Source organism: Maylandia zebra, linkage group LG17 (genome assembly GCF_041146795.1).
Source record: "Maylandia zebra isolate NMK-2024a linkage group LG17, Mzebra_GT3a, whole genome shotgun sequence".
NCBI lineage: Eukaryota > Metazoa > Chordata > Actinopteri > Cichliformes > Cichlidae > Maylandia > Maylandia zebra.
The window spans coordinates 39,817,849-39,836,864 of NC_135183.1; the positions used below are offsets into that span (position 1 = coordinate 39,817,849).

Consider the following 19,016-nt stretch of genomic DNA (forward strand, 5'->3'; position numbering starts at 1 on the left):
GTTTTCTGCATTATCAAATGTTCTCAAACCACCAAAAAAGTTGATGATTGTATTAGTGGTATGGACATTTCAAAGATTTCTATTTTTATGATTGTTGTCTGTGAAGGTTCTCAGTCATCCAGGTCATCGTAGTCAAAGGAGCTTGCAAAGAAAAGCGTCTTTAAGTTGCGTGAAGACGTTTCCCCTCTCATCCGAGAAGCTTCTTCCGTTCTAGGCTCAAATGGTGGAGAGTCCCAGATTCAAGCCTAGTGGGAGTTTCCCCCCACAGACATTTTTATGATTGTTATGATTTTTTTAGTCCAGATTTGTCTAGTTGGAGAAGAGGAAAATCTCTTCTTCAGTAATGTTGTTTACACTGACGCACCGTGGTTGGGTTTAGTTTTCCTCTTATGGCGGTCTCACCTCACGGTCACATAGAAACTCTGCTGTTTGTAGTTTGTGGCTGAGAGCTTAATTGTTCAGGCCCAGCTTCCCACTGACAGTCTTTACAGTGACAGTGAATACATCCGGTTGGTCTACAGAAAGAACTGTGTGGGCAAATGAAGCTGCTGCGCAGTTTAAAGCTGAAACCTGATGCAAGCTGTTGTGTTTTTGCAGCGACCTGCAGAGGTTTGGTGTTAAACTGTCTCTGTTCATTGGATGGCTGAAACAAATATATTGTATATATAAATATATATATTCTTCTCTACAGTGACAGAAGTGGAATTGTCAGAAACACTGCATAATAACACAGCTAAAAATGATACTTTTCTTAGCCTTGCAACCTTACAAAAAATTACCTAGAAACTTACGAACAGCACATTAATGGTAACTGTACACTTTTAAAACACTTCTTCTCTAATTCCAAGAAAATGAAAGTAGAGAAAAGGGAAATGAAGAATAAAGTTTCACAGGGTAAGAATGTCCTTAAAAGAATGAATGAATCTGATTCTTGTAACTGGGTGATGCTTTACCACTTACTCTGTTCATTGCAGGGCTCTAGACTAACTTTTTGCTACGGTTGCACTGGTGCACCAGCACAAAAGTTAGAGGCACCCAAATGTTAGTTTTGTGAGCTTTAACCTGAGATTCTGCCGTTTCTGGCCAAATACATTTATATTTAAAAGTCAGGATTTAATGAATCGATATGGCTTCATTCAAGCTCCTCACCTCTCTATCTGCCTGCACTTTCAACTGGACCACGGCCAATCAGAGACCATCTTTGATTGGTTTAGACCACAATAGGGGCATAATGTGTGTCTGCTGTTGACCACACGGAGACTTTCAGAGTTTCGTAGTTCTTTTTTTTTTTTACTACACTCGAACATTTGGTCGCACCATTGAAAAATTTGGTGGCATTTGTGACCAAGTTGGTCGCACTCTAGAGTCCTGCTATGTGATGAGTCCACACACTTTCAGTTGTCTGGCAAAATTAACACAAATCAGCAAAATAAATTTCTCTTTATTAAAACACAATGAAGACAGAATCAGAATATGAGGAGAGTGATGTTTATTATCCTTTACTACTGTCACGGTGTGCTGGGCGGTCGTGGCGGCGTGCTGTGCTGTGTTAACATCTAAATGATTTACATCTATGTCCAAGTTTAAAAAAGACCATGACAACATGAAGAAATCTGAGCATTTTGATCATGAAAGCTGTGACAAAGGTGATTTCTGTTGTAGAAAGAGCCACGGGTGTGTTCAGCTGTGAGATCTGCTGTGAACAATGGACCATGACCCTCCCACCAGTCCACACATGTGGAACAGAATGAATCACACCTCAGTGCATCCTGTCACTTTGTACACCACAACATTTATTTGTCCTTTTATATTTACATTCATACCTATATCTCTATATTTATCTATTTATCTATCAATAAATCTGTTTCTACTCTCATTTTATGTGAGCGCTTGATGTTCGTTGTATATTTCCTGCTATGACAACTAAATTTCCCTCTGGGATTAATAAGGTTTCTTCTTCTTTATATTGTTTATTGGCGGTTGGCAAACAGCAAAATGGTGCATTAGCGCCACCAACTGATGTGGAGTGTCGATTCTGGTATCTGCCAAAGGGGGCTACTTTGATGAGTCAAAAGCTTAGAAGATATTTTGGTCCATAAGTTGATTTCATGATTTCTTTTTTTTTTTGCGTGTTTGTACCATGCTTTCATTTCAGAGGGCAATGAGACATTAAACTGCATAATTTTCTGCATAATTTTCAATAAAAAACTTCTAATACTTTTGCAGTTAAATTAAATGCTATGAGACAGATACAAATATTTGATGGAACTTTGCGAGCCTGGTTCATCTTCTTGATTAATAGAAATGACGCCTGCTTCGACTGATCCTGATTATTTATAAGGTCGAACATCTAACCTGCCAACGGTGCCGCGTAGTGGACGGCAGTCTGCACGGAGACGGTTTTTCGGTGAACTTCGGCTTAAATTGTCCACAGTCGAAAGATGCCGAGCTCGAGCGAAACTGTCCGGAACATCCGGCTGTAGCTTCTCAACATAAACAGCAATGGCGGAGGCAGCAGCAGCGTCAACGGCGGCTTCAGCAGTAACAGGCGGTTGGACAAAACACGTAACCTGCAGGTAGGACAAGACAATAGAACTAGCACATTCAGACGGCGATCGCACACCGTGCCGTTTGACGCCAGAATAACGCTGCCAGGGCAGCTTATGAGTGATTGACGGGAATGTCTTTCAAGGGTCCGCTCAGCTGTTCGCGGAGCTAGCTGTAATGTTGTCATGTTCGCTGTGTTGTGGTCACACAGCAGCCTGCTGTGCTAGTTTAGCCGCCGTCCTGCTAGCTACGCTTTCGACAATCGGATCGGCAACGCTGAACTGTAAAGCTAGTGTCACACAGCAGCCCCTCGACGAAAGCTCTGAAGCTAGTCTCAGCTAGCAGTTCTCACTAGTTTCACATTAAAACCAACAAACTAATCTGCGTTTAAACCAGCGGCGTTAACTAGTTGTTGCCTTTCGGTGTCACATCATCTGCTAGGTTCACATCCGGACCAAGCTAGCGCCGCGGTCCCTTAAACATGACCGCGATGGCGTTATGAGTATGAAAGTACAAGATGACATCGACACGCATTTGATTCGCCTACATCCAAGTGACGGGCTGGCTGCTTTTTAACGCTGACATTGGGCTCTAAAAGGAAACACGCTGTTTCATGTGTTAAGTAAACTTTGATTTCCTTTTGTATTTCCAGATATTTCATGCACGGTCTGTGCAAAGAAGGGGAGAACTGTCGTTATTCCCATGACCTGACCAGCAGCAAACCTGCCAGCATGATTTGCAAATTCTTTCAGAAGGGAAACTGCGCGTTTGGGGACCGTTGCAGGTAAAGACTGAACTGACACCAGAGCAGGAATGTGCACCTGAGCGAAACCGAGCTTGCATGTTCGTGCTGCGACGCAGCGGCCCTGCAACGTGTTTTCAGCTGAGAGCTGAGCTGCTTTCTAAAAGTGGCAGCATAGCGGGTTTGCTAGCAGGGCTTCTCAGAAGTGTCCCCCTCAAGTAGATGTGACACCCGAGACTGCGCCTTAATGTCAACATGTTGTTGGTCTGTGTGTGTGGCAGCTTTATGTGGGTCAGAATCACACACGAGGACCTGCTGTTTTACTGCATGAACTCTTGTATTTAAAATGACTGCCTGGGTCGTGCTGTGTATTTTACACGGTGGGACTCTGCCTTCAGAGGCCCAGATTAGTAGGATGACAGTTTCAGAACATGCATGGACAAATCTAATTAAAATCTGACAGAGTATGACTTGTTTGGAGTTTATCTTGTAGAAGGACTTGTGGCGGTTCTGTTTTAATTTAAATGTTAGTGAATATTTTTTTATTTATACATAAGTACGTACAAGCATTCGATTATTTATATTGACCATTGAAGATGGTGAATTTTCCAATTCCCAGCGTTCTGATTGCTTTAGATTGAATAAGTTATTATTTATTGTTACTGCTGCAGAAAGAATGAAAGAGGTGAGCAGCTAAATATAAACAAAATGTACAACAATATGTTTCCAGGCACTTTCCTTCTGTTCTTCTCAGTTTTAATGAAAATACAGTTGTACAGATCAAAACCTTTGTTAACAAGATGAAGATTGTTTCAGCCCTGCTTTGTTTTAGTACACAGCATGTTTGTATTATATTAATAAACAACAACATGTATACATACTAACGAGGCTCAAACATGCAGAGGTGTTTTTGAAAAGTGGATTAGGCTCCCAGCCGCCTCGTAGAGCCAGTGTCTGCTCCAGTTAGATCCTCTGAGCTGGTGAGTCAGTGTGAGGACCCCAGCAGCAGCAGGGGCACAGCGGTTTCACACATACTCGCATCTTTCTTTAATAGCATTTTTGCCTTTATGAAATCCTCAGGTTGCTATGTAGTACTGAGTTACTGTTGTGTGTGTTGTTGTTGTTAAGTCACATTCATCCATACCTGTGATTGAGTTATTTTGGAGGCTCCACAGGCCTTCGCACCCTGCATTGAGAGTCCAGAGAAAGACTCTCGCTGTGGGGGTTTATTAAGGTTGAATTCCCTGGGCTCTATCTATTGTGATGCACTCTGTTTTGTTCTTTCACTGTGTCTGTCTCTCTGCTGCTTTCTCTTCTGCGGCCCCCAGGGCCAGACAGGGTGCACTGCAGCCTGCATGGCAATTGCATAATGCTCCATCTCTGTGTCTCTGTTTCTCTCTGTTGCTGGGTTCCCCAGGTTCACTGTGCTGCAGCTCCCTCCTCTCATTTCTTTATGCATTGCCTCAGCACAGCGCCCTCCCCTCCCCACTTATTCAACACTCCACAGTCTAGGAATAGTCTGGTTGTGCTCTGAGCTAGTCTAACAGAAAGGAGAAAAAACCATCAAGGGGAGAAAAAGATGCATAAAGTAACAAAAGCAGCAAATATGCTGGTAATTAAGATTTACTCAGTAAATGACTAAAGAAAGCACCAGAAAAGCACGATGATGCCATGTTGAGCTCACATTGAGTCACGGTGCACGATTTGTACCTGATGCATGCAGTTGTTCAGAGATGGCACAGGTAGGACTGAGTTTATGCAATTCTGAACACAGGTAAAAGGAGAGCCACAGGGACGTTTTAACGCCAACAAATTATGGAATGGAAAGTGTGTGTGAGGCTTACAAACAGCCTTACCTGAAATTTGGCTGCTTTCGTTCAGTCATGTTTACCATGTGATCTCTGTCCCAGTTATAATGAAGCAATAATGTAATGAAGAGTTTTAGATCTCGCTGTAGAAGTCTCTCTCTGCTGCTCTTGCAAAGGCTAGATGATGTTACAGGGAGGCATTATCTTTGGGCGCACAGTAGAGTATACCTACTGTCTCTGTGCACGGAGCTCCAGCTGCACAGGAGAAAGGGCTCCACGGGCTTACATATGTCGCCCAGTGCATAGCTGGCTGCTGGCTCCCTTTACTTAACCTCCTAAGACCTGAGCTCTTCCATGGCATACATTTTAAATTTCTCTTTGATATTTGGACATATTGGGACCCGATGAATGTAAAAACAAAGAATTAACAGATTTTTTTTTTTTTTTTTTTTTTTTAAACCTGATTTTTTTGTATCTAAGAAAAATGAGAGCCTCATATTCGTTTAAAACTTCGATAGAACAGTGGCAGTATGTAAGTGCATATCAGGCCCTTGCAGAGCAAAATTTAGTGTTTTGGTCTAGACAACACAAAATGTGATGTCCACATATGTGGACGCCAGGAGGTTAAAGAACCACAAAGCTCAGATTATCTCAAGAACATGAATAAAATCCTTCATGAGAGCTCTTATCCCTCAGCCATCACCATCCTGGATGCTGCTAAGTTAAAGACAATCATATCCAATTTAACCTTTTATGTACAGTGTTTACTCCGTTGGTGTTTGCATTAATGGGGACTAGTGCAAAATAGAATTGTGTGTGTTTGCCAGCCAGCTGCTGCCACTGCATCTAAGGAGGTAGAGCAGGTCATCTACTGATGGAAGGTTGGTGGTTCAATCCCTGGCTCCCCCAGTCTATATGCCAAATAGCCTTTGTTAGATATTAACCCCAAGTTGCCTCCATCAGAGTGTGAATGTTAGCTAGAAAGCACTTAAAGCATAGAAGAAAATGCTTGTGTGGGATGTTGTATGAAGCTCCTGGAGAGTAAAGTGCTGTACAAGAATCAGCCCGTTTAACTTTTTTCTTTTTGTTAACTTAATTTGACGCTCGTTTTTTGCACTGAGAGAATTCCCCCTGAGTTTGGTTCTTCAGTCTTTTACTGCTGCAACGACACTAAGAGTCTGATTCTGTGTTGCTGCCATCAAATTTAAACAATTATTACTGTTCATTGCTCAATTTAAAAATGTGATATTTCTTCTATATTCTATTGTGAAGAAAATATGATTTTGGGTGTCTAGGTTGACGGCATCCTAACATTGTTACTCCTGTTGATGGCTGATGGAGTAGCAGGCGGGCAGCAGCGTGAACAAGTTTCAGTGATTCTTCAGATAAGGGGCCAAACATGTCCGGCAGATAAAACCCAATTTTGTGGGTTTTCTGCAGACAGTCCCAGTTTGTCAAGTCTATTCTCCCACCACGTGTGACCAGGATGGGAGAATGAGATAAACTATACTGCCAAAAGGATTCACTTGTCTCCTTCACTGACATCCTGTTCTTAATCTATAGGCTTTAATGTCAGCCCTCCCTTTGCAACCATAACAGCAACAATTTTTGACTGTTCTCCAGAAGCGAGGTCAGACACCGATGTTTGACGAGAAGGCCTGGATCGCAGTCTGCGCTTTATAATTCATTGCAAAAGTGTTTTATCGGGTTGAGGTCAGGTTTCTGTGCAGGCCAGTCAAGTTCTTCTGCACCAAACTCGTTCATCCATGTCTTTATGGAGCGTTCTTCGTGCACAGTCATGTTGGAACATAAAGGGCTCATCTCCAAACTGTTCCTGCAAAGTTAGGAGCATGACATTGTCCAGAGTTCCTGTCACTAAGGGACCTTGAAAAACAACCCCTTACCATTCCTCACTGCGGAGAACACATCTCCACACGTGGAAGCACGTGTTTTACACCACTGCATTGCACTTGATGCTGTTGCTCGCCCTATCATGAAACTCTCTGCGCACGGTTCTTGGGTTAATCTGAAGACCATAAGAAGTTTGGAGGTCTGCAGTGACTGACTCAGCAGGAGGTTTGTGACCTCTGCACCCTATTTGCCCCAGCGTGCCCCGACGCTGCTTATTTATTTATTTATTTATTTATTCCCCTTTTAAATGTGGCCTACCACCAGGGCTAACGCTAGGAGGTTAATCTGTGGGTGGAACCTTATCAATAATTTCAAAAAAGGTTTAAATTAATGAAGTATTTATGTATTTCATTAATTAAATCAGCTGTTTACTTATTAGACAGTTTAATTGAACACTACACCGTCTGAGAAACCATGATGTGATCAGTAACAGTCTTTTCTTATTCTGTTCTGTTAGTATGAAGCACAGGCGTATGGATGAGTTTAGGGCTGGGCCATATCATCCCGTTCACGGTAATACCGGTGTAACGTTGGGCAACGACAAGAAAATGAAATATAACGATAGAATATGGGTAAAACGCGCATGTGCAGTGCCTTTGTTTTCATACGCACATGGCTGCGACGCAGAATGAGAAGAGCGAAAGTGGATCGTTGAATGAAACAGATGAACCTGAACTGGTTTGTAAAAATGCTGCAGCTTCACTGGTGTGGAACTGGTTTAGCTTTCGTCCGTCAGATACACAACAAAGCACTATTTTTGGTAGCGCATGCTAGCGGGCCGTCGTTATTACCGTGTTGTTTGGAAAATACGGCGCACTTAAAATCAATCCTTTGATTTTTCTGAAAGTCGACAGAGCCCCTTATAATCCCGTGTGCCTTATGATGTATGAACTCTGGTTGTGTTTACTGACCTCGGAACGATTTTATGTACACGGCATACATGCATATAATGCATGGCAGCCTCGTCGCGAGCTCCCCCAAGCAACAGCTGTTTTTTTGTGTTTAATTTTACTTTTCCTTTATTTTTTCACGAGCAGCACTTGTCTCCTTGTGTACGACCGACAAACCTTACTGGACATAAAAGACGGACTTTCCAATCACTTTCTGGAGTTCAAGTTTTGCAACACGGACCCTCCGTTTGCAGACCCCCCATTCATCTCACCTGAGACGCCTTTGTTCTCTGGCCCTGGAGGCCGCAAACGCCGACGCAGAGGGAGAAGATCTTGCGTTCTGGTTCGACTGAGACGGCGCACTTACAGACCACCGTTACCCAGTTTATTACTGGCTAATATGCAGTCTCTGGAGAACAAGCTGTGCGAGCTTCGGGCACGGATCTCATTCCAGCGAGAGATGCGGGACTGCTGCGTGATCTGCCTCACAGAAACCTGGCTATCGGACAAGGTACCGGACTCCGCAATACAACTACCGGGGTTCTCTGTGCACCGCGCGGACAGGTCACAGGATCTTACTGGGAAAAGCAGAGGCGGTGGTGTGTGTTTCATGATCAACAACAGCTGGTGTGATTATGCGAACGTGCACCCGGTCAAATCCTTCTGCTCACCGGACCTGGAGTACCTGATGATTAAGTGCCGGCCATTCTGGCTACCGAGGGAATTTACAGCAGTGATTATTACGGCTGTTTACATTCCCCCACAAGCCGACACTGACCGAGCACTCAGGGAACTGTACAGCGCGATCAGCAGCGAGGAAACCGCACACCCAGAGGCAGCGTTTATCACAGCCGGAGACTTTAATAAGGGAAACCTGAAGAAAGTCTCACCCAAACTCCACCAACACATCCATTTTAACACCCGTGGAGATCGGCTACTCGACCACTGTTACACCTCTTTCCGGGATGCATACAAAGCCCTCCCTCGTGCCCCATTCGGCCAATCAGATCACCGCTCCATCCTGATCCTGCCTGCCTACAGGCAGAAGCTGAAACAGGAAGCTCCAACCCGGAGGGCGGTGCACCGTTGGTCGGACCAGCCGGAGTCTGCGCTGCGGGACTGGGAAATGTTTCACGTGGCTGCTAGGGACATTGATGAGTACACAGACTCAGTCTGTGGCTTTATCAGGAAATGCGTGGAAGATGTCGTCCCAGCCAGAACAGTTAAATCCTTCCCAAATCAAAAACCCTGGATTAACGGAGATGTTCGCGCGGCACTGGCGGCACGGAGCACCGCCTTTGCCTCCGCGAACACATCGGACTACAAACACGCACATTACCAACTCCGGAAGACGATCAAAGCAGCCAAACGTGAGTACAGGGACAGGGTGGAGCAACAGTTTGACAACCCTCGGAGTATGTGGCAGGGACTAAACACGATCACAGACTTTAGAGGGAAAACCAGCACACCGCAGACCACGGCCTCTCTGTGTGAGGATCTAAACGTATTCTACGCTAGATTCGACGCAGCGAATACCATGAGACCGGACAGTGTGCGCACCGCGGATGACGTCAGTGCGCACACTGTGTCTGAGGAGGATGTGCGGAGGTGCTTCAGGAAGGTGAACGCGCGCAAAGCTACTGGTCCGGACGGGATTCCCGGCCGCGTCCTCAGGTCATGCGCGGCTCAGCTGGCTGGAGTGTTCACGCACATCTTCAACCTTTCCCTCTCTCTGTCTGTAGTCCCAGCCTGCTTCAAAATGGCCACCATCGTCCCTGTACCCAAATCCTCCACCATCTCCTCATTGAACGACTGTCGACCTGTAGCCCTGACCCCCATCGTAAGCAAATGCTTCGAGAAGCTGGTCAGGGACTTCATCTGCTCTGCACTACCCGACTCACTGGACCCTCTACAGTTTGCATACCGCCACAACAGGTCCACTGATGATGCCATAGCCCTGACACTGTCACACCTGGAGAAGAGAGACACGTATGTGAGGATGCTGTTTGTAGATTACAGCTCAGCATTCAATACCATCGTTCCCTCGAAGCTGGACAGGAAACTGCAGGATCTAGGACTGAGCAGCTCCCTCTGCAGCTGGATCCTTAGCTTCCTGTCTGACAGACGCCAGGTGGTCAGACTGGGCAGCATCACCTCATCCCCCATCACACTGAACACTGGTGCTCCACAGGGGTGTGTACTGAGCCCTCTCCTGTACTCACTCTACACCTACGACTGCACAGCCACTAACAGCTCCAACATCATTGTGAAGTTTGCGGACGACACTACAGTGGTGGGTCTTATCACCAACGGTGATGAGACGGCTTACAGGGAGGAGGTCAGCGCCCTGACCCACTGGTGTCAAGACAACCATCTCACCCTCAACGTCGCAAAGACAAAGGAGTTGATAGTGGACTTCCGGAGGTGCAGAGAAGTACACACCCCCATCACCATCAACGGCGCTGCTGTGGAGAGAGTGAGCAGCTTCCGGTTCCTTGGTGTACATCTGGCTGAGGATCTTACGTGGTCAGTACACACAAACAAAACAGTGAAGAAGGCGCAGCAGCGCCTCTTCTTTCTCAGGAGACTGAAAAGATTCGGCATGAGCCCCCGCATCCTCAGGACCTTCTATCACTGTGCCATTGAGAGCATCCTCACTGGATGCATCACCACCTGGTACGGCAACAGCACCGCCTACAACTGCAAAGCTCTCCAGCGAGTAGTGCGGTGCTCTGAACGGATAATTGGAGGTGAGCTTCCCTCCCTCCAAGACATCTACAGGAAGCGCTGCCTGAGGAAAGTGGGGAGGATCATCAAGGACTCCAGTCACCCCAGCCATAAACTGTTCAGACTGCTTCCATCAGGAAGGAGGTTCTGCAGCATCCGGTCCCGTACCAGCAGACTGAGAGACAGCTTCTTCCATCAGGCCATCAGACTGCTGAACACGTCATAGACACCTCAGCTTCACTACTGGAACTTTAACATTATGCACTACACACTGTACAGTAATGCCACTGTTTTGCACATATTCAACTCTGTATATTTTATATATTTTATTTATTGTTTACTCTATTTAATTTGTAAAATATGTGCACACACACACACACACGTAGAAAAACACATTTAGTATACACATCCAGTAATGCATATACTATTATATATTGTACATATATTTGTTAGTCTCAGATGTAGCCATTCTTATATTTTGCTTGTGCAAAATACAATAACGTAAAACAACTCTGTTGCTTGTGAAGCTCGCACACAAGAATTTCACTCACATGTGCTGTACCAGTGTACCTGCACATGTGATGTGACAATAAAACTGATTTGATTTGCTGAGGATATGTCGGCCAATTTCTGTCAGCAAGGAATTTGCATTTGCACTGTTAATTTTTTACATAACTTTAATGCACTTAAACAGCTGCTTGTTTAAGTGAAAATACATTGATTGTTTGTTTTTGTTTTTTTGCACTAATAAAGTTCAGGAGTTGTAAAGTATTTTGTCTCGTGTCACTTATATCATCAGTTATATCGTTATCGCAAATTTTCAAATGTATATCGAGATAAATATTTTTGGTCGCCCTGCTCTAGATGAGTTTGTCCTGTAAAGAGGCTCATGCAGCTCTCAAATGGCTGAAGTCATGACAGAGAATCTTTATCAGCAGCAGCTGGGAACATCAAAGATAAGAGCGAGCCTCCCTCCAGAGCTTCTCCACTGCAATCGAGATTCCTGAACTTTGGAAACTTGTTGTTTTGGACTGAAAAAACTTTCGGACAGAAGCCGTTTTAGTTCCTGTTGGCACCTTTTTTATTCATATTACTAGCACTTTAATTTGTATAACTTGATATTTTTTTTATTCTGACTATCACATTAAGTAATATTTAAAATACATTCGGTTATTTTCAAATTGATGTTTCCTGGATGATTATCTAATTTGCTTCGGGACGAGAGGCTGATCCTCACAGGTGGGCGGAGCAGGTGAGGTACTGGATCCTAGAACAGCAGGTTTGTCCACAGGAAGCGGAGATGAGAGAGAATAAAATAATCATTGACTAATCAAAGACAAATCGGCAGATTAGTCGGCAACCAAAATCATTTTAGTTGTAGCCCTACTGACCACTTTGTGGCTGAGTTGCTGTCATTCCCAATCGCGTCCACGTGGTAATAATACCACTGTAGTAATGAGGAAACTTGCCGATTAGACTCTTGCACAGGTGACCTCCCATCACGGTACCATGCTAGAATTCACGGAGCTCCTGAAAGCGACCCGTTCTTTCACAGCTGTCTGTGGAAGCAGTTTGCTGGCCTGGCTGCTTGATTTTATACACCTGTGACTCCAGTGATGGAACACCTGAATGTAATTATGTGAATGACTAAACCTGGTGTATTGTTATTAAGCTCCTCCACTTGGGGCAGCGACTTGTCCCAGACTCAGAGTGGGTGCTCTACCCTTAGATGCATCAGAAACAAGTTGGAGTTTAGTCTTGTCCTACTACGAGGAGCCAGGACTGAACCAACCTTCTGATTAATGTAACAAGAAGCGATGTGTTGTTTGTTTACTGCTACACTGTAACAGTCCTGGTGTGACGTTGTCGTTCTTCAGGTTTGAACACTCTAAACCAGTAAAGAACGAGGAACTGCCAGCCTCCCAGACGCTGCCGCTCGCCTCCGTCTCGCTGCCCAGTCCAGCAGATCCTGAGCCCAGTGGGCCGACGCCTGGACCAGTGGTGCCTGACTGGGTCAATGCTGCAGAGTTTGTTCCAGGACAGCCCTACTGTGGACGTGGTGAGCAGTCAGGATTGATAACATCACGATGCCTACTAATGCTGATGCTTTTGCCGTTATGGGGGAAACAACTTAATTATGCACACATGCTGTCACATCGGTGTTTTGTTTTCCTGACATTTAAACCCAAATAATGTGTGCGGCGCCCAGCCTGCCAGCCCGCGAGGGTTGAGCTCCAGGAACAACTATGAACATGCAAAGAATGTGAAGCTCAAAATGCTCCACTTTAAGGATGCTGTGCTCCATCTGAAAACGCAGAGGAACTTCAGTTGTGTGTGTGTGTGTGTGTGTGTGTGTGTGTGTGTCTGTGTGCAGCTGAGCCAGCGACTGTGGAGAGCACAGTCCCTCTCATTGAGGAGCTTGACCGTGATCCTGCGCTGGACAACGAAGATTTGAGGAAGCAGCTCTGTCCGTATGCTGCTGTCGGAGAGTGCCGCTATGGAATCAACTGTGCTTATCTCCATGGCGATGTGTGTGACATGTGTGGCCTCCAGGTGCTCCACCCCTCTGACAACACTCAGCGCTCAGAGCATACCAAGGTAACCGTTACAGCACGGCCTGCTGGTGGTGCACAAATTCAATCACCGTCTTTCTGCAATCGTTTTATTGCACAAACTCGATGATGGAAACCATCATTGAGACGCACCTTACTTAAACCTTTAAGGCCATCGGAGCGTGCACGCCCCATTTTACGCAACGATTTTAAAATCCTGGTGGAATTGCAACCACATAGGCTGCTATTATTATTGTTATTGTTATTATTATTATTATTATTATTATTATTATTATTGTTTTTGCATGTGAAACTGGAGCAGTTGTACTTGTGTAAGATGGATTCAGCTTGTCCCGGGTCGCAGTTTCCTTCCACAAACTGCTTTGCAAAAATCATGTAAAAAGCGCTGACAACAACAAAAACATTATAATCCAGAAACATCTGATCTGATCAGCTGTTCGTAGCACTTCCTACGTTAGAATAAATGTCAGCGCGAACTATCACACGTCTGCCCTTACCTGCAGAAACTGGAAGTGTCATTTTTCGTGGGAAACGTTTTTTTTTTTTAATGCTGGTTTTGTTTTTTGGGTTTTTTTGTTTGTTTGTTTTCCTGCAGTTGATAAAAATTAGTGTATCCCAAAAATGAAACTATGAAGACACTCGCAATAAATTTCCTGCGCTTGGAAACTATTTTGTGCGACTTTTTTGCGTAACAGTCTTGAGGGACGTCCCTCCGACGTTTCTCTAACTAGAAATATGTGCAAAAAAAAGATTTTCCATTTTTTTGTAGTTTATTGCACTTTTTTTTTTTTTGCAATTTATGTCGTTACTATGGGCTTAATGCAAACATATTATTAAAATCTGGGACATAACGGTTGTATTGATGTACGGTAGCTTGAAATGCTCCCAAAAATGGCGGCATGTAAAAACATAGATAAGCTCTGGTTGTGGTGGGCTTCAAAGGGGACATTTCACTAACTGTAGGTGGGCGTATATGTATGTGAGCTTGTGTTTCCAGTTGGTCCCCTCCACATTCGTGCCCATGAGTGTGTGTAAATGCAGCCGTGGATTTCTTTTTAAGATTCTTCAACCCGTCCTCTGTGTTACTCCTGCCTGAATGCAGTCTGACAAAACACCGCCCAACTTACAAGAAGCTGATTAAAGCCAGAAATGTTCTGCATGCAGTGAAGGCCTCTGTGTTGATTCCTCAGCTTACTGAAGGTCATTCCCTGTTGTAGGCGTGCATTGAAGCCCATGAGAAAGACATGGAGATATCATTTGCCATCCAGCGCAGCAAGGACATGATGTGCGGCGTGTGCATGGAGGTGGTGTTTGAGAAGGTCAACCTTAGCGAGCGCCGCTTTGGCATCCTCTCCAACTGCAACCACTGCTACTGTCTGAAGTGCATTCGCAAGTGGAGGAGTGCCAAGCAGTTTGAGAGCAAAATCATCAAGTAAGTGCTTCAGTCTGTTGTGGACAAAGTGGAAGTGACATTGTGGGTGTGGAGTAAGAGTCTGCAGGACATCAGAGCTTGTTGTTTCACGGCTGGTCAGGGTGGACAGTTCCAGCCTTTGTAAAGGGTTCTTTAGGCGCTTTTCTCCTCTACCTGAGCGCTCAAAGCATTTATACAACTTGCCTCGTTCACTCATTCATACTAGCAAGGATGGGAGCGTGAGGATTTTTGACAGCAGCCAGGGATCAAACCGAGATGAGCTGCTCCACCTCCTGAGCTACAGCCAGCTCACACACCCGAGTGTCCACTCTTTAAAGGCTCTTTAAATATGTAGCTGCAGAAAGTGGAATGCAAAAATATCTATAGGCAAAACGATGCTTATAGAAAACATCAGGTTCATCGCAGATCTGTCAAGAAAACATCAGCTCGTTCAATGCGACACTAGCCGAGGTCTGTGGCTGCTAACCCTGCTCTCAGGGTGGAGCAGGTTGTCTGAACCAACAGGATGATGGTTTGATCCCCAGCTGTTCTAGTGTGAGTGCATGCTTGCTGTGCTTTATTCAGGTCCATTTTATTTATATAAATATTAATCACAACAATAGTCACTTAAAGCCATTTTATATTGTCAGACAATGAGACTGGGTCAAAACAAAAATAATCTTTCTTTTTCTTTTTTGGGGCAGGTCTTGTCCAGAGTGTCGAATCACATCCAATTTTGTCATCCCAAGTGAGTACTGGGTGGAAGATAAGGACGACAAGCAGAAACTCATCCAGAAATACAAAGACGGCATGGGGTAGGGTTTGCATGACACGCCCACACTCACTAAAGAGCATCGCTGCTGCAACGAGGCGTCGCACCATCTCATGTATACACAACATATTGTGTAGTGTGGGAAACGGTGACACAGAGTTGTTGTTCATCTTTAGTTTGACTAAACTAAACGAGAATGCAGTAGGAGCAGGACTGAAGCTGAAGCTTTAAGGCAGGTTTTATAACTCTGCAGCTGGCCGACGACAGCAAGTTATAAAACCTGCAGGAAGAAGAAGCAGATTTTTGAATAGGAAGCTGTGATCAGAGACACAGCAGTGGGATGGTGAGCGCACAGTGTGGGGAGTCGTGATCGGAAACTGAAACACACGAGGATTAGCTGTTCTAGTGTGAGCTGTCGAGACGGCATCTTTATTCTCTGGTTTCCTCTTTGCCTTCTCCAGAAGTAAACCATGCCGATACTTTGACGAGGGTCGTGGAACGTGCCCCTTTGGCTCAAACTGCTTCTACAAGCACGCCTTTCCTGACGGGCGGCTGGAGGAAGCTCAGCCTCAGCGAAGACAGACTGGATCCAACAGCAGGAACCGGGTAACTTTTTCTGAACTCTTTCATATCATAGCCGGACAGGAGAGTGTGTTTATCTTCTGCTCTGGACACCCACTGCAAGGGAGTGGGGTGGGGGGGTGGGGGAGGTGGGGCACGAGCAGTAGGTGTGTTGTAGAGGGAACGCTACAACCACTGTGAATGAAGGAAGGAAGGAAGGAAGGTAGGAAGGAAGGAAGGAAGGTGACGATGGTGCAGGAAACATTAGAAGCAGCCGTGAAATAAAAATAGGAAACCGTGGCTACACTGTGTCCACATGGTTAAAAGCACAAATGTGTTTCGTTTTAGTTTTCTTGCGGTTCCTTTCAGAACTCGAGGCGAACGCCGCTGTGGGACATCCTCGACGAGCGGGAAAGCACCGACTCCTTCGACAACGAGGACGAGGAGATGGTAACGTTCGAGCTGAGCGACATGCTCCTCATGCTGCTCGCCGCGGGAACCGACGACGAGGTGACTGATTCAGAGGACGAGTGGGACTTGTTTCATGAGGAGCTGGACGATTTCTATGAGATTTACCTATAGCAGCCCCGACCGCCGGCGCCCTACATCCACCCCTCACCTCCCCGTATATACTAGACACTAGAATGGACTGTCTTGTGCGAGTGATGGACAGTAGCTTTCCCTCCACCCCTGTATTGTGGCAGTGCCTTTAAGCAGGCCATTAATAATGAACTTCTAAAATATTTAAAAAACAAAAAAAAGGAAAAACCAACAAGTCGGTGCACTCGTGCTAAACATTTTCTAGACATTTATTCTTGTGAGTCTTTCTCGTGTGGTTCATGTTAAAAGGAAACGATAAAAGAACTCGGTATAAAATTTAACAAAGCTTATAACTTTCTTCAAATAATAAAAATTGTCAAGTTTATTTGTGGGCGAGGGTTTGACTTCTTATCTAGCCAGGTGTTTGTACATAATCCTGAGACTTTACACTCGAGCTTACTCGGCACCATTTACTGTAATCGTGAGGCCGTGTTGTAAGATTTTATAGATGGTTTTTGAAGATCCCAATCTTTTTCTTTATGAACGCTGATGACAGCAAATATATTGTGCAGATGGTTAATAAATTAGCTGTAATGACGACATCTTCCACCGCCACATATTTCCTACAGTTCACGCCATTAAAGCATTTTATACCTCAACATAAACTGTAGAAAATCCAAACGATGGACTAAAGTGTCCTGATGCAGGACGGGCGTCTTTGTTACCGTCAGGCTTCACTTATTGAACAGCTCCAAAAACTCAGAGCAAACAAAGGAGTTTGTTGTTTGGAACAAATTAGGTCCACATTGTGACTGATGGCAGCTGAACAAAGGTTCTTCAGGAAACCCTCCTGAGGCTCCGTGTCGCCTGTTTCTCACCTGAGACGTTGAGCTCAGATCTCTCTGACACATCAGTGTGATTCTCACTGTTACAGCAGTACTACTGAACAAAACGCAAGTGTGTCGAAGCCACTAGTGGACAGAGTTCGTGAGCTGCTCAATAACCGAAGCGTCTGCTAACCCCGTGCACCCGACGGAGCGGTCTGTGGGTGATCACCTGTATTTGGACATGAGGAGAGTATTTGCCCCGTACGTGCCAGCTGCAGTATCGGTCAGATAAATGATGTAAGCATGGACACTTTTGAAAACTACCAGCCTCTAACCCCAACCCCGGGGCCTCGAGGTAGCGCAGAGCAAGCCCTCCCAGAACCAGCTCCAAAGTCACTGCTTGAGCTCAAACGGACTTCAGTAAGCCTTGAAGCTGAGACGCTGACCCACACTCCTGACAGCTGGTGCTGACTTGTTGAATGCCACTGGAATGCATATGTTTATACTGAAATGAGTGTTTTCAATGTTCCACAGCCATCCATCTTAACTTGACATTAAAGTTTAAAAATCTTCCTGCTGTGTCGACTTCGTTCATGGATCAGCTTTACTCTGATTCTGATTAGTAGCTGTTTTTAAGAACAAATTTCAGCCTTTGTCACTTTTGTGCGATATAAAACAACAACTCTCATTTAGCTTTACTTTAATGTGTTTTGGATAATTGTCCTCCAGCCTGTGCCTGACGTCTCTGCTTGCTGGAGTTCTTGAACAGCCTTCGGTGCAGAATTCCTTCAGTTGCGAGACATTTAAAAATGTTCTTGAAATTCTAATGAATATTTCCGATAAGATAACCTTTATTAGTTATAAAAAATTACGAGAAGAAAAGATAAGAAAGAAAGAAACTCAGAATGAGCAGAGCTGCTGTAACAGGCTGCCGCACACGGGGGGCGCCGGAAGCTGATGGTGCTAAATGTGTAAACCAGCTGCTGGTCAAACTCGTATGGCCCTTTTTGTGTGGAGATTCAAACTGGGGGTGTCCACAGACTTCTTTTCATGTGCTGTTGTAATGAATTTGTCCCAAATAACAGGCGGTTTACGGTTGCGTATCGATCGTTTCGTAACCTCCTTGCCACCCAAAGTCATACAAACCTTTATTTAGGAAAGCTTTTTTTTATTTTTACTTTTTGGCTGGCTGACCAAAATTACAGCGCGCAGCATCGACTCATCCAAGAGGTCAGAAAAGTCCCCAGAACAACATCCACAGAACTGCCGGCCTCAGTTAAAGTCAGTGTTCACGGCTCCATCATAAGAAACTGGACAAAAGTGTCCTGCATGGCAGAGCCCCAAGATAAAAACCACTGCTGAGCAACAGGAACGTAAAGGTCATCCTGATGAGCCCCGAGATGCTCTGTGGGCTGACAGACAACAGTTCAACTTTTTGGAAGGTGTGTCCTGTTACATCTGGCGTAAAAATAACATTTCAGCAAAGGAAGATCATGCCATGGATCAGCCAACATGCTGTTCTGTGGGAAATGGAGCCACGAATTGGTGCTGCAGAGAGTGGCACAACCAGTTAATAGGTTTAGGTTTTCCACACAGGGCCAGGTAGGTCTGGATTTATTTCCCCTTAATAAACACCTGAAAGAGGAATCAGACGAACGAACATTTGGTTGATTGAAGTCCAATCAACTTCATATTTGAACGGAAGAA

The 19,016-nt window shown here is 45.0% G+C and overlaps 1 protein-coding gene across 1 annotated transcript; it reads left to right on the forward strand.

The window, feature by feature from the left end:
* The first annotated feature begins 2,423 nt into the window (after positions 1–2,423).
* mkrn1 (makorin, ring finger protein, 1) lies at positions 2,424–17,881 on the forward strand. The gene is made up of 8 exons (XM_004553740.6): positions 2,424–2,576; positions 3,200–3,331; positions 12,503–12,684; positions 13,000–13,223; positions 14,416–14,630; positions 15,314–15,424; positions 15,843–15,987; positions 16,312–17,881. The coding sequence occupies exons 1-8, from the start codon at positions 2,503–2,505 to the stop codon at positions 16,522–16,524; spliced, it is 1,296 nt and encodes a 431-aa protein (XP_004553797.1). The 5' UTR covers positions 2,424–2,502; the 3' UTR covers positions 16,525–17,881.
* Positions 17,882–19,016: the final 1,135 nt, after the last annotated feature.

Excerpts from the sequence above, each read along its gene's own strand:
- mkrn1 (XM_004553740.6), top strand. The coding sequence starts at position 2,503 with ATGGCGGAGGCAGCAGCAGCGTCAACGGCGGCTTCAGCAGTAACAGGC. Across the intron at positions 12,685-12,999 it reads ACAGCCCTACTGTGGACGTG|CTGAGCCAGCGACTGTGGAG; the intron begins GTGAGCAGTCAG and ends GTCTGTGTGCAG. Across the intron at positions 15,988-16,311 it reads GATCCAACAGCAGGAACCGG|AACTCGAGGCGAACGCCGCT; the intron begins GTAACTTTTTCT and ends GGTTCCTTTCAG.